This window comes from Phocoena phocoena, chromosome 5 (genome assembly GCF_963924675.1).
Source record: "Phocoena phocoena chromosome 5, mPhoPho1.1, whole genome shotgun sequence".
Classification (NCBI taxonomy): Eukaryota; Metazoa; Chordata; class Mammalia; order Artiodactyla; family Phocoenidae; genus Phocoena; species Phocoena phocoena.
The window spans coordinates 35,587,717-35,604,277 of NC_089223.1; the positions used below are offsets into that span (position 1 = coordinate 35,587,717).

Consider the following 16,561-nt stretch of genomic DNA (forward strand, 5'->3'; position numbering starts at 1 on the left):
ATAGCAGAATAACTGAGGCAGAGGACGGGATAAGTGACCTGGAAGATAAAATAGTGAAAATAACTACTGCAGAACAGAATAAAGAAAAAAGAATGAAAAGAATTAAGGACAATCTCAGAGACCTCTGGGACAACATTAAACTCACAAACATTAGAATTACAGGGGTCCCAGAAGAAGAAGAGAAAAAAGAAAAGGGACTGAGAAAATATTTGAAGAGATTATACTTGAAAACTTCCCTAATACGGGAAAGGAAATAGTCAATCAAGTCCAGGAAACACAGAGAGTCCCATACAGGATAAATCTAAGGAGAAACACACCAAGACACATATTTATCAAACTCTCAAATATTAAATGCAAAGAAAAAATATTAAAAGCAGCAAGGGAAAAGCAACAATTAAAATACAAGGGAATCTGCATAAGGATTCCCATAAGGTTAACAGCTAATCTTTCAGCAGAAACTCTGCAAACCAGAAGGGAGTCGCCGGACATATTTAAAGTGATGACAGGGAAAAACGTACAACCAACATTACTCTACCCAGCAAGGATCTCATTCAGATTCGACGGAGAAATTAAAACCTTTACAGATAAGCAAAAGTTAAGAGAATTCAGCACCACCAAACCAGCTCTACAACAAAGGCTAAAGGAACTTCTCTAGGCAGGAAACATAAGAGAAGGAAAAGACCTACAGTAACAAACCCAAAGCAATAAAGAAAATGGTAATAGGAAAATACATATTGATGACTACCTTAAATGTAAATGGATTAAATGCTCCCACCAAAAGACACATATTGGCTGAATGGATACAAAAACAAGACCCATATATATGCTGTCTACAAGAGACCCACTTCAGACCTAGGGACACATACAGACTGAAAGTGAGGGGATGGAAAAAGATATTCCATGCAAATGGAAATCGAAAGAAAATTGGAGTAGCAATTCTCATATTAGATAAAATAGACTTTAAAATAGAGAATGTTACAAGAGACAAGGAAGGACACTACATAATGATCAAGGGATCAATCCAAGAAGATATAACAATTATATATATATTATATAACCCAATACAGGAGCACCTCAATACATAAGGCAACTGCTAACAGCTATAAAAGAGGAAATCAACAGTAACAGAATAATAGTGGGGGACTTTAACACCTCACTTACACCAATGGACAGATCATCCAAACAGAAAATTAATAAGGAAACAGAAGATTTAAATGACACAATAGGCCAGACAGATTTAATTGATATTTATAGGACATTCCATCCAAAAACAGCAGATTACACTTTCTTCTCAAGTGCGCATGGAACATCCTCCAGGATAGATCACACCTTGGGTCACAAATCAAGCCTCAGTAAATTTAAGAAAATTGAAATCATATCAAGCATCTTTTCTGACCACAATGCTATGAGATTAGAAATGAATTACAGAGGAAAAAACGTAAAAAACACAAACACATGGAGGCTAAACAGTACGTTACTAACTAACCAAGAGATCACTGAAGAAATCAAAGAGGAAATCAAAATATACCTAAGGACAAATGACAATGAAAACACGACGATCCAAAACCTATGGGATCCAGCAAAAGCAGTTCAAAGAGGGAAGTTTATAGCTATACAAGCCTACCTCAAGAAACAAGAAAAATCTCAAACAAACAATCTAACCTTACACCTAAATGAACCAGAGAAAGAACAACAAACAAAACCCAAAGTTAGCAGAAGGAAAGAAATCATAAATTTCAGAGCACAAATAAATGAAATAGAAACAAAGAAAACAATAGCAAAGATCAATAAAACTAAAAGCTGATCCTTTGAGAACATAAACAAAATTGATAAACCTTTAGCCAGACTCATCAAGAAAAAAAGGGAGGGCTTCCCTGGAGGCACAGTGGTTGAGAGTCCACCTGCCAATGCAGGGGACACGGGTTTGTGCCCTGGTCCAGGAAGATCCCACATGCCACAGAGTGGCTGGGTCCATGAGCCTTGGCCACTAAGCCTGCGTGTCTGGAGCCTGTGCTCCACAACACGAGAGGCCACAACAGTGAGAGGCCCGTGTACCGCAAACAAAAAAAAAAAAAAAAAGCTAAAAAGGGAGAAGACTCAAATCAATAGAATTAGAATTGAAACAGGAGAAGTAACAACTGACACTACAGAAATACAAAGGATCATGAGAGATTACTACAAGCAACTATATGCCAATAAAATGTACAACCTGGAAGAAATGGACACATTCTTAAAAAGCACAACCTTCTGAGACTGAACTAGGAAGAAATAGAAAATATAACCAGACCAATCACAAGCACTGAAATTGAAACTGTCATTAAAAATCTTCCAACAAACAAAAGCCCAGGACCAGATGGCTTCACAGGCGAATTCTATCAAACATTTACAGAAGAACTAACAGCCATCCTTCTCAAACTCTTCCAAAATATAGCAGTGGGAGAAACACTCCGAAACTCATTCTAGGGGGCCACCATCACCCTGATACAAAAACCAGAGAAAGATGCCATAAAGAAAGAAAACTACAGGCCAATATCGCTGATGAACATAGATGCAAAAATCCTCAACAAAATACTAGCAAGCAGTGTCAGCACATTAAAAGGATCATACACCATCATGAAGTGGGGTTTATCCCAGGAACGCAAGGTTTCTTCAATATACACAAATCAATTAATGTGATACACCATATTAACAAACTGAAGGAGAAAAACCATATGATCATGTCAAAAGATGCAGAAAAAGCTTTCGACAAATTTCAACACCCATTTATGATAAAAACCCTGCCGAAAGTAGGCATAGAGGGAACTTACCTCAACATAATAAAGGCCATATATGACAAACCCACAGCCAACATTGTTCTCAATGTTGAAAAACTGAAACCATTTCCACTAAGATCAGGAACAAGACAAGGTTGCCCATTCTCACCACTATTATTCAACATAGTTTTGGAAGTTTCACCCACAGCAATCAGAAGAAAAATAAATAAAAGGAATCCAAATTGGAAAAGAAGAAGTAAAACTGTCACTGTTTGCAGATGATATGATACTATACATAGAGAATCCTAAAGAAGCTACCAGAAAACTGCTAGAGCTAAACAATGACTTTGGTAGAGTAGCCAGATATAAAATTAATGCACAGAAATATCTTGCATTCCTATACACTAATGATGAAAAATTAAAAGAGAAATTAAGGAAACACTCCCATTTACCATTGGAACAAAAAGAATAAAATACCTAGGAATAAACCTACCTAAGGAGACAAAAGACCTGTATGCAGAAAACTGTAAGACACTTATGAAAGAAATTAAAGATGATATAAACAGATGGAGAGATACACCATGTTCTTGGATTGGAAGAATCAACATTGTGGAACTGACTATACTATCCAAAGCAATCTACAGATTCAATGCAATCCCTATCGAACTACCAAAGACATTTTTCACAGAACTAGAATAAAAAATTTTACAATTTGCATGGAAACACAAAAGACCCTGAATAGCCCAAGCCATCTTGAGAAAGAAAAACAGAGCTGGAGGAATCAAGCTCCCGGACTTCAGACTATACTACAAAGCTACAGTAATCCAGACAATATGGTACTGGCACAGAAACAGAAATATATATCAATGGAACAGGATAGAAAGCCCAGAGATAAACCGATGCACATATGGTCACCTTATCTTTGATAAAGGAGGCGAGAATATACAATGGAGAAAAGACAGTCTCTTCAGTAAGTGGTGCTGGGAAAACTGGAGAGCTACATGTAAAAGAATAAAATCAGAACACTCCCTAACACCATACACAAAAATAAATTCAAAATGGATTAAAGACCTAAATATAAGGCCAGATATTACAAAACTCTTAGAGGAAAACACAGGCAGAACACTCCATGACATATATCACAGCAAGGTCCTTTTTGACCCACCTCCTAGAGAAATGGAAATAAATACAAAAATAAACAAATGGGACCTAATGAAATTTAAAAGCTTTTGAACAGCAAAGGAAACCACAAACAAGACGAAAAGAGAACCCTCAGAATGGGAGGAAATATTTGCAAATGAAGCAACTGACAAAGGATTAATCTCCAAAATATACAAGCAGCTCATGAAGCTCAATATCAAGACAACAAACAACCCAATCAAAAAATGGGCAGAAGGGCTTCCCTGGTGGCGCAGTGGTTGAGAGTCCGCCTGCCGATGCAGGGGACACGGGTTTGTGTCCCGGTCTGGGAAGATCCCACATGCTGCGGAGCGGCTAGGCCTGTGGGACATGGCCGCTGAACCTTCATGTCCGGAACCCGTGCTCTGCAACAGGAGAAGCCACAACAGTGAGAGGCCCATGTACCGCAAAAAAAAAAAAAAAAAAAAAAGGGCAGAAGACCTAAATAGACATTTCCTCAAAGAAGATATACATATTGCCAACAAACACATGAAAGGATGCTCAACATCACTAATCATTAGAGAAATGCAAATCAAAACTACAATGAGGTATTACTTCACACCAGTCAGAATGGCCATCATCAAAAAACCTACAAACAATAAATGCTGGAGAGGGTGTGGAGAAAAGGGAACCCTCTTGCCCTGTTGGTGGGAATGTAAGTTGATACAGCCACTACGGAGAACGGTATGGAGGTTCCTCAAAAAAATGAAAATAGAACTACCATACGACCCAGCAATCCCACTACTGGGCATATACCCTGAGAAAACCATAATTCAAAAAGAGGCATGTACCACAATGTTCATTGCAGCTCAATTTACAACAGCCAGGACATGGAAACAACCTAAGTGTCCATCGACAGATGAATGGATAAAGAAGATGTGGCACATATATACAATGGAATATTACTCAGCCATAAAAAGAAACGAAATTGGGTTATTTGTAGTGAGGTGGATGGACCTAGAGACTGTCATATGGAGGAAGTAAGTCAAAGAGAAAAACAAATACCACAGGCTAACCCATATATATGGAATCTAAAGAAAAAAAAAAAGGTTCTGAAGAACCTAGGGGCAGGACAGGAATAAAGACGCAGACATAGAGAATGGACTTGAGGACACAGGAATGGGGAAGGGTAAGCAGGGATGAAGTGAGAGAGTGGCATGACATATACACTACCAAATGTAAAACAGATAGCTAGTGGGAAGCAGCCACCTAGCACAGGGAGATCAGCTCGGTGCTTTGTGTCCATCTAGAGGGGCAGGCTAGGGAAGGTGTGAGGGAGATGCAAGAGGGAGAAGATATGAGGATTTATGTATATGTATAGCTGATTCACTTTGTTATAAGGTAGAAACTAACACACCATTGGAAAGCAATTATACTCCAATAAAGATGTTTAAAAATAATAATAATGCACAAGAGGATACAAAAATTCATGAAGCTGTAGATGTATGATTTGCATACTTTTTTATATGTCCATTAGACTTTATTAAAAAGTTTACATATAAAAAATAATAACAGAGGAGGAGAAGTTAAGAAGGGTGTAGTTAAAACAAGATTATCCATGAATTGACAACTCATGGTGAGGTGGGTGGTGAGTACTATTCTATTTTTGTATGTGTTGCAACTTTTCATAATAAAAGATGCTATAAAATGTTACTTTAGAAACTTGAGCAACTGTAAGATTCAGATGCATGGTATAAAAGCAGTATATCTTTTAAATAAGACTTTGATTTAAGGTTTAGTGCATTAAAAATGAAAAATCAAATTTTCTTTGCAATTTTGTTGAAACTGACAATTTTTCCACAAAAAATTCTTGTCATAATTATGAAGGAAGACTCTATAAACTATGATGTATAGGTGTAGTAATTCTTGTGGAAAATTGTTCACATTCTGTCATATACTACAATAAATTTATGATTGTAAATAAGAGAAAGAAATAATAAAATCTGTCTCCTAAAGACACAGTCAATAAGTTGGTTCTGATATGAGTGAAACTAATAGTTCTAGTATATCATAACTATGTATGGACATGTTTTGCATTAATTCTATTTTATTCATTCCCTCTCTATCTCTTAAGATTCAGTAATATTTATCAAGTACCATGAGATAACCAGCAGCCCTAGAGAGATATATTAAATGCAGATTACATATTATATGCATTCCCCAACTTACAGAAGGGTTATGTTCTAAAAGTTTATCTGTAAATAAGCACTTTGGGACTCATATCACATTTTTCCACTGAAACAATTTTATAAAAGGTAGTTAGGTCAATCAGGCCACCCCACAGAAATCTATAAAGTTAAACTTACTGGACCTATTACATTTTACTGCAGCGCTGTGGGCTTTTTTTTTTTTCCAACTAACCACCTTGTACGACTATTTCTTTGATAAATGCAATAGGGATTCTAGGAATACTTCTCTTGTCAGAGGCTCTGTGTACACATACGCACACACCCCTTACCTGGGTTTATGTGCCAAAATGTTCCTTAGTTATCAGAGTATGCAGAGTGGAGCAGAGTTTAGATGAGGGGCTCTTGCATTTGAAGGCTGCAGGAAGTTGGGGTTCTAGAGCTTACTAAGAGGCAGTAGTCTTGGGAGGTTCTATGGTAACTGTTCCTACTGGGTGTCACAGATATAGGGCAGAGATGGGGGATTATACCTTTCACAACGTTTATCTTCTAGAAAATTGTTTTTTAAAAAATTAGACACTTCCTAATAATCACTTTTAATATGAATTTTTAAATGTTTATAAACTCAGAGCAAAATAAATTATAGGTTATGTTTATGTACTTTAGCTGCATCCTAAGCTATAACAATAATCTCTTCTCCCCGACTGGACAGACACAGGCCTCCCTCCACCCACCACAGGGAGAGGATGCCAGCAGGAGGTCCTGGAAATGAGTGTTTAATCTAAGGAGAGGGATGCCTCTATTTGGGATCAACTTTTCTGCCCCACTCCAAGGCAACTAGGTTTCTTTGCTTTGAATATTTTTATGCCACAGAATGTTTTCTTGGATACAAGAAAAAGGTGTAAAAAGCCACAGAGATAAAATGACTTAATTTCATATGTAAACACTTTCTTATATGCCTATTAATTTGATAATTTGAAAGAAAAATACATAGAGATTCAATATTTACATAAAACTACTAGGCCTAATACCACATACAGTTTCTTCTTTTTTCTTTTAAATTCAGAACTCCATGAACATCCTTCAATTATGCAGTGCTACCATACCATTATAAGATTGTAAATGTATTTTTATAAAGTCCAGGTCCATAAATATGACACAACTTTCCAGATTCACTATAGAATCATATCAGAAATCAAGAGTTGCAGATTCTTCCCTGTCTCAAACTCAGCCGACGTTTATTCCACTTGCCTGCATAGGTGTTGGCCTTGTTCAGGAGGTCTGTGCATGCGTGCATATCAGCGAAAGCCCGGATTCCTAAGCAGTTGACAGGGTGAAGCTGAGATTCCAAAAATTCACAGCAAGTCTTCTTCACATCCTGTAACTGTAACAGACCAGCTGCTGGGAGAAGTACCTATAACACACAAGTAAGCATGGTTAGGCAACTGGCTAGAAAAAGTTTCACTGTTCACTGTGTCTATAGAGGGCTTAGGGGTCCAGCCACAGCTCAAGATCTGCATCCAGACCCCAGCATCCCATAGAAGAGTAATGTAACAATTATTTGCAAAAAGGGTGATGCCTCCTTCCATTCCCCATAATTTCTATGGAATCTTTCAAAGATCTCTTCTTGGTCACAAGAATATAAGAGATACCAGATCATATTAGATTAATGACTCTTTTCATAAGCAGAAACAAAATGTTCCTTTGAATTTTAAAAACATAAATTATTAGGCTGTTAGGGGGTGCTATGGTTCAGTGAAAATGGTTTTCTTCCCTTAGTTCAGGCAGTCATGAGCTTCAGTGAATTTGTGGGGAAGGGGTGAGCACAGAGTAATATATGCCACAACAAAGCCTCATTCTGTTTTTCCACTGTCTCTGAGTAACACCACAAACTGCTTTCCTTAGGGGGATAGAACAATTTAAAACTCCACAGTCTAACTACAATCAAGCAGTTTCTCTGAAATGTAATATATGTGCTAAAAAAAACCCATAAAGAGTAATTGCCTAATAATAACTTTTTAATTTGTATTTTTATTTCAATAACTCCAAGAGATTTTGTATTAATTAGGTTATTCTTTTGGATTTAACCAGTATCTTTACTAGAAATACTACATCCAACACTACAACTGCTTTTCAAATAGGTCAATGATGGAAAAATTCTTCCTTGTAAGTGAATTAGTATGATGCTATGTAAAGGACCATATTTGAAAATCAAACTGGAAAACTTCTTAAAAAAAACTTCATAAAACTTCATAAAAAAGAAGTTTGCAAGTCCTTCTATAAAAGCCAAAGGGGAAAAAAAAACTATCAGAATAGTCAATTTAAGAAAAGGTCACATTGGCATATTAGCATAAAAAATAAATAAGATCTAAGTTCCTTCCAGAACTGACTTCCATATATGCCAAGCTGCAGCCCAAAGAGAAAAAGAGAAAAGAGATAGTAGTTTTGAATATCCTTTACAATTTCCCTAAATGTATGTAGTAAGTCCTAAATGTGGAAGAGAAAGAGTGCATTCGTATCTTTCTGTAACACAAACTACTCTATTTTCTTAAAGGAACCACAGCAGCTTTAACTCTCAGATCTAAAGGCTGTGGGCCCGCATGTACACAATCAAATGGTTATGAAGCAAGGACTAAGAGGACAACTCTTTGTGTTTTAGTCCAACTCCAACAACTAATATTAGTTTTCTCTGAAAACAAGGAAACAGTACCTGGTGATAATGTCTTTTCCTTCTAAATTTAACAAAAATAAAGTGTAAATAATTCTGTTTATAGCCGAATCTTTTGTATAATATATATAGTGTGTTTCATTATGTTATGGGAATGAATCTCCATGGAAGGCTTTAGTTGCTGACAATTTGCAAGTTGGAGTTTTTCTACACTGGTATAATTGTGCTCTGAAGTAACGTAGAGTACATTCCAAGATGCTTAACTGTGCAGCCATTTAATTCAGCAAATACATATAGTTAAGTGGTCTTCAGCATAAGATTCAATCTCTGTGAAATTTGCACAAATATCAGTAGTAATGATCACCCACCTAATCAGCATCTTCCCACAGACAACAAAGTATAATATAGTAGTACTCAAATTGCTTCGTAATACAGAAAGACACGGATCCTTGAGGGGGAAAGCAGCCAAGCAGAAGCAGGTTCACTCACACATTGTTGGTGAGTGTGTACACTGGTTCAACCTCCATGAAGAGCAATTTGTCTACTTAATCAAAATTACAAATGCACATATCCTCCAACCCAGAAAGTTAACCTACAGATACACTAACATATGCACAAAAGCTCACACACACAAGACATTCATTACAGCATTATTGTGGGTAATAGCAGAAGTTAGAAAAAAGCCTAAATGTCCACCGTAAGGAGACTGGTTAAAGACTGGTGATCATCCATTCGATGGAACACTGCAACCATTCAAAAGAATGAGGAAACTATATGAATGGGAAAATTTCTAAGATATATTCTTAAGCGGAAAAGATCAGCAATTGGTTCATACTATGCTGACATACACATACACACCCATATTTATATACATATCCATCTAAAAAAAGCAGCTATATCAGACTTTTAAAAATTTATTTTGCTTCCTTGACTTCAACTTCATCACTACTACCAAGTGTAGACCTACCTTATCAGGAGACTGAAATTCATAAAACTGCAGAATCCCAGATCTGGAAAGGATATGGCAAGTCATGTAGGCCAGAGATATAAAAGTTATTTTAATTGTAGGCCACATGGCTAGAGATTCACATATAATTTTTTATTGATGGCAATGATGGGCCAAGTGGTTCCATGCCTGGCAAACATATATTAAGTACACCTTAAATGTTAGTAACATGTGTAAAATGAATTTATTTATATTTTCCTTTTATCAGTAAATCCTTCAAAAATGCCTCAGCTTTATGATGTAATTTTACTAGGATTAAACTTCAATAGCTCATAATTATTAAATAATTATATATGCTTCAAAACCAATTAATAACTGGCCCAGGCTTACTAACATGATGAAAACAGGAAAGCAGCTGGGACCACACCAAATGCCCATATTACTCTATGTATCAGACAACCAGCTAAAAAACCAAACAAACAAAACATGCTCAAATTACAGATGAACCACATCCCACAATCAGAATCAAACAGCTGGCAGTCTATGAGCTAGATGCCTTGGGATCAAGTCAAATCAAGGCTGATTTGTCTGATGAAGAAACCAAATCCTAGAGAGGCCAAAAGATCTAAACAAGTTGCACAGAGATAGTGATATAAAATTCACCAACTCTTTGGTCTATTACTCTTTCCACTACCTTGAGCCCCACCTGTAGATGCAGAATGGAAGTGCTTGTCTAATTTCTAAATCTGCAATGTTGCTCTTCTCAGAAGAGTAATAAAGACGAAAATCACTTCAACCAAATTCATGCAGTTTGCTTCCGTTTACTGACTAATTATTGTGTCGGGCACTGTCTTAAGCACTTGACAGGCAACAACACCTCATTACCCCCATTAGACACAATGAATACAGAGGCTGGGAGAAGCAAGTAAGTTGCCCTGGATGGGATAGCTTGAATCTGCTAGGAGAGAGGTATTAACCAAAGTGGGTATAATGCTTTTAGATGGCACAGACGAACATTCTCATGTTAATAGTTGGGAATACATCTTTAAAGTTACTGTCTATTTATTTCAATAAAATAAATTCTTAAGGAAATTTAAGCAAAAACTGAGTCATGAAGATAAAAACATTACGTATTTAATAGTATGAGCACTACAGAATATAGCAAATCATGAAGGTGGCACACAAATTACTGATTTGGGAGATCAGATTTAGTATCCTAATCTTTCAATATCGGATATCATTCTGGCTTCTGTGGTTTTTACATATCGCTGAAAAGGAAGATGTGCTTTTTAATCTGGGGGGATCATAATCCCATGGTTTATTTTCTACAAAGTGGATTAACTGTACAGTTAGTAACAAATGTGGGAAACACCTATATTGTGAAGAGGTGGTTTCTTAATGTGCTATTCAGGTCACAAAAATATCTTGGGCATTATAATTAAGAGATCTGAAGAATAAATTTATGTCTCTAAAACTAATTTTCCTGAGCTCTCTAAAGAAGTAATTGAATAGTGCTGCTTCATATATGAAATGGAAGTATATATATATATATATATATATATATATATATATATATAATTTTTTTTTAAAAGAATAGCTTTATTACTTTGCCAGGCAAAGGGGGACACAGCAGCCTCCTGCCTCAAAAACCTATGTGTTCCAACCCAGGAGGATTTGATAAGGCGTTTTATAACAGTACTTCCCAAGGGATGGGTTGCTGACAAGATTACGGTGTGTGCAGGGTCTCAGGTCCTTGGTCTCCTAATCTTTTTTTTCTAATTTTTAAATTTAGTTTATTTTTTTATACAGCAGGTTCTTCTTAGTCATCAATTTTATTCACATCACTGTATACATGTCAATCCCAATCACCCAATTCATCACACCACCACCGACACCCCACTGCGGCTTTCCCCACTTGGTGTCCATATGTTTGTTCTCTACATCTGTGTCTCAATTTCTGCCCTGCAAACTGGTTCATCTATACCATTTTTCTAGGTTCCATATATGCGTTAATATACGATATTTGTTTTTCCCTTTCTGACTTACTGCACTCTGTATGACAGTCTCCAGATCCATCCACGTCTCAACAAATGACCCAATTTAATTCCGTTTTACAGCTGAGTAATATTCCGTTGTATATATGTACCACATCTTCTTTAACCATTCATCAGTCGATGGGCATTTAGGTTGCTTCCATAACCTGGCTATTGTAAACAGTGCTGCAATGAACATTGGGCTGCATGCGCCTTTTTGAATTATGGTTTTCTCTGGGTATATGCCCAGTAGTGGGATTGCTGGATCATACAGTAATTCTATTTTTAGTTTTTTGAGAAACCTGCATACTGTTCTCCATAGTGGCTGTATCAATTTACATTCCCACCAACAGTGCAACACGGTTCCCTTTTCTCCACACCTTCTCCAGCATTTCTTGTTTGTACATTTTCTGATGATGCCCATTCTAACTGGTCTGAGGTAATACCTCATTGTAGTTTTGATTTGCATTTCTCTAATAATTAGTGATGTTGAGCAGCTTTTCACGTGCTTCTTGGCCATCTGTATGTCTTCATTGGAGAAATGTCTATTTAGGTCTTCTGCCCATTTTTGGATTGGATTGTTGGTTTTTCTAATATTGAGCTACATGAGCTGTTTATATATTTTGGAGATTAATGCTTTGCCCGTTGATTCATTTGAAAATATTTTCTCCCATTCTGAGGGTTATCCTTTTTTCTAGTTTATGGTTTCCTTTGCTGTGCAAATGCTCTGAAGTTACATTAGGTCCCATTTATTTATTTTTGGTTTTTTTTCCATTACTGTAGGAGGTGGATCAAAAAAGATCTTGTTGTGATTTATCTCAAAGAGTGTTCTTCCTATGTTTGCCTCTAAGAGTTTTATAGTGTCTGCTCTTACATTTAGGTCTCTAATCCATTTTGACTTTATTTTTGTGTATGGTGTTGGGGAGTGCTCTAATTTCATTCTTTTACATGTAGCTCTCCAGTTTTCCCAGCACCACTTATTGAAGAGACTGTCTTTTCTCCATTGTATATCCTTGCCGCCTTTGCCATAGATTAGTTGAACATAGGTGTGTGGGTTTATCTCTGGGCTTTCTATCCTGTTCCATTAACCTATATCTCTGTTTTTGTGCCAGTACCATATTGTCTTGATTACTGTAGCTTTGTAGTATAGTCTGAAGTCAGGGTCTGATTCCTCCAGCTCCGTTTATTTCCCTCAAGACTGCTTTGGCTATTTGGGGTCTTTTGTGTCTCCATACAAATTTTAAGATTTTTTATTCTACTTCCTTAAAAAATGCCATTGGTAATTTGATAGGGATTGCTTTGAATCTGTAGATTGCTTTGAGTAGTATAGTCATTTTAACAATATTGATTCTTCCAAACCAAGAACATGGTGTATCTCTCCATCTGTTAGTATCATCTTTAATTTCTTTCATCAGTGTCTTACAGTTTTCTGCATACAGGTCTTTTGTCTCCCTTGGTAGGTTTATTTCTAGGTATTTTATTCTTTTTGTTGCAGTGGTAAATGGGAGTGTTTCCTTAACTTCTCTTTCAGATTTTTCATCATTAGTGTGTAGGAATGCAAGAGATTTCTGTGCATTAATTGTGTATCCTGCTACTTCACCAAATTCATTGATTAGCTCTAGCAGTTTTCTGGTGGCATCTTTAGGATTCTCCATGTATAGTATCATGCTGTCTGCAAACAGTGACAGTTTCACTTATTCTTTTCCATTTTATATTCCTTTTATTTCTTTTTCTTCTCTGACTGCTGTGGCTAGGACTTCCAAAACTATGTTGAATAATAATGGTGAGAGTGGACATCCTTTTCTTGTTCATGATCTTAGAGGAAACTCTTTCAGTTTTTCACCATTGAGAATGATGTTTGCTGTGGGTCTGTCATGTATGACCTTTATTATGTTGAGGTAGGTTCCCTCTATGCCCATTTTCTGGAGAGTTTTTACCATAAATGGGTGTTGAATTTTGTCAAAAGCTTTTACTGCATCTATTGAGATGATCATATGGTTTTTATTCTTCAGTTTCTTAATACGGTGTATCACATTGATTGATTTGCATATACTGAAGAATCCCTGCATCCCTGGGATAAATCCCACTTGATCATGGTGTATGATCCTTTGATGCGTTGTTGGATTCTGTTTGCTAGCATTTTGTTGAGGATTTTTGCATCTATATTCATCAGTGATATTGGTCTATAATTTTATTTTCTTCTAGTATCTTTCTCTGGTTTTGGTATCAGTGTGATGGTGGCCTCACAGAATGAGTTTGGGAGTGTTCCTTCCTCCGCAATTTTCTGTAAGAGTTTGAGAAGGATGGGTGTTAGCACTTCTCTAAATGTTTGATAGAATTCACCTGTGAAGCCATCTGGTCCTGGACTTTTGTTTGTTGGAAGATTTTTAATCACAGTTTCAATTTCATTACTTGTGATTGATCTGTTTATATTTTCTATTTCTTCCTGGTTCAGTCTTGGAAGGTTATACCTTTCTAAGAATTTGTCCATTTCTTCCAGGTTGTCCATTTTATTGGCAGAGATTTGCTTGTAGTAGTCTCATATGATGCTTTGTATTTCTGTGGTGTCTATTGTAACGTTTCCTTTTTAATTTCTAATTTTATTGATTTGAGTCCTCTCCATCTTTTTCTTGATGAGTCTGGCTAATGGTTTATCAATTTTGTTTATCTTCTCAAAGAACCAGCTTTTAGTTTTACTGATCTTTGCTATTGTTTTCTTTGTTTCTATTACATTTATTTCTGCTCTGATCTTTATGATTTCATCCTTCTGCTAACTTTGGGTTTTGTTTGTTCTTCTTTCTCTAGTTCCTTTAGGTGTAAGGTTAGATTGTTTGTTTCAGATTTTTCTTGTTTCTTGAGGTAGGCTTGTATAGCTATAAACTTCCCTCTTTGAACTGCTTTCACTTCATCCCATAGGTTTTGGATTGTCATGTTTTCATTGTCATTTGTCCCTAGGTATATTTTGATTTCCTCTTTGATTTCTTCAGTGATCTCTTGGTTATTTAGTAATGTACTGTTTAGCCTCCATGTGTTTGTGTTGTTTACATTTTTTCCCCTGTAATTCATTTCTAATCTCAGAGCATTGTAGTCAGAAAAGATGCTTGATATGATTTCAATTTTCTTAAATTTACTGAGGCTTGATTTGTGACCCAAGATGTGATCTATCCTGGAGGATGTTCCATGTATACTTGAGAAGAAAGTGTAATCTGCTGTTTTTGGATGGAATGTCCTGTAAATATCAATTAAATCCTGGTCTATTGTGTCATTTTTCTGTTTCCTTATTAATTTTCTGTTTGGATGATCTGTCCATTGGTGTAAGTGAGGTGTTAAAGTCCCCCACTATTATTCTGTTACTGTCGATTTCCTCTTTTATAGCTGTTAGCTGTTGCCTTATATATTGAGGTGCTCCTATGTTGGGTGCATATATCTTTATAATTGTTATATCTTCTTCTTGGATTGAGCCCTTGATCATTATGTAGTGTCCTTCCTTGTCTCTTGTAACATTCTTTATTTTAAAGTCTATTTTATCTGATATGATTATTGTTACTCCAGCTTTCTTTTGATTTCCATTTGCATGGAATATCTTTTTCTATCCCCTCACTTTCAGTCTGTCTGTGTCCCTAGGTCTGAAGTGGGTCTCTTGTAGACAGCATATATATGGGTCTTGTTTTTGTATCCATTCAGCAAGCCTATGTCTTTTGGTTGGAGCATTTAATCCTTTCACGTTTAAGGTAATTTTTGATATGTATGCTCCTATTACCATTTTCTTAATTGTTTTGTGTTTGTGTTTGTAGGTCCTTTTCTTCTCCTGTGTTTCCCACTTAGAGAAGTTCCTTTAGCATCTGTTGTAGAGCTGGTTTGGTGGTGCTAAATTCTCTTAGGTTTTGCTTGTCTGTAAAGCTTTTGATTTCTCCATCGAATCTGAATGAGATCCTTGCCGGGTAGAGTAATCTTGGTTGTAGGTTCTTCCCTTTCATCACTTTAAGTATATCTTGCCACTCCCTTCTGGCTTGTAGAGTTTCTGCTGAGAAATCAGCTGTTAACCTTATGGGAATTCCTTTGTGTGTTACTTGTTGTTTTTCCCTTGTTGCTTTCAATAATTTTTCTTTGTCTTTAATTTTTGCTAATTTGATTACTATGTGTCTCAGCGTGTTTCTCCTTGGGTTTATCCTGTATGGGACTTACTGCGCTTCCTGGACTTAGGTGGCTATTTCCTTTCCCATGTTTGGGAAGTTTTCGACTATAATCTCTTCAAATACTTTCTCAGGTCCTTCCTCTCTCTCTCTTCTTCTGGGACCCCTATAATGCGAATGTTGGTTCGTTTAATGTTGTCCAAGAGGTCTTTTAGGCTGTCTTCATTTCTTTTCATTCTTTTTTCTTTATTCTGTTCTGCAGCAGTGAATTCCACCATTCTGTTTTCCAGGTCACTTATCCGTTCTTCTGCCTCAGTTATTCTGCTATTGATTCCTTCTAGTGTAGTTTTCATTTCAGTTATTGTATTGTTCATCTCTGTTTGTTTGTTCTTTAATTCTTCTAGGTCTTTGTTAAACATTTCTTGCACCTTCTCGATCTTTGCCTCCATTCTTTTTCTGAGGTCCTGGATCCCCTTCACTATTATTATTCTTAATTCTTTTTCTGAAAGGTTGCCTATCTCCACTTCATTTAGTTGTTATTCTGGGGTTTTATCTTGTTCCTTCATCTGGTATATAGCCCTCTGCCTTTTCATCTTGTCTGTCTTTCTGTGAATGTGGTTTTTGTTCCACAGGCTGCAGGATTGTAGTTCTTCTTGCTTCTGCCCTCTGCCCTGTGGTGGATGAGGCTATCTAAGGGGATTGTGCAAGTTTCCTGATGAGATG

At 36.5% G+C, this 16,561-nt stretch overlaps 1 protein-coding gene across 2 annotated transcripts in view; it reads right to left on the minus strand.

Annotated features, from left to right (window-relative positions):
- KLHL2 (kelch like family member 2) overlaps positions 1–16,561 on the minus strand; it is a 111,247-nt gene that overhangs the window by 42,884 nt on the left and 51,802 nt on the right. For both annotated transcript variants that reach the window (XM_065877309.1, XM_065877310.1), the window contains one exon: positions 7,310–7,472. In XM_065877309.1, coding sequence (XP_065733381.1) covers positions 7,310–7,472 — 163 coding nt within the window. The remainder of the gene's footprint in view (positions 1–7,309; positions 7,473–16,561) is intronic.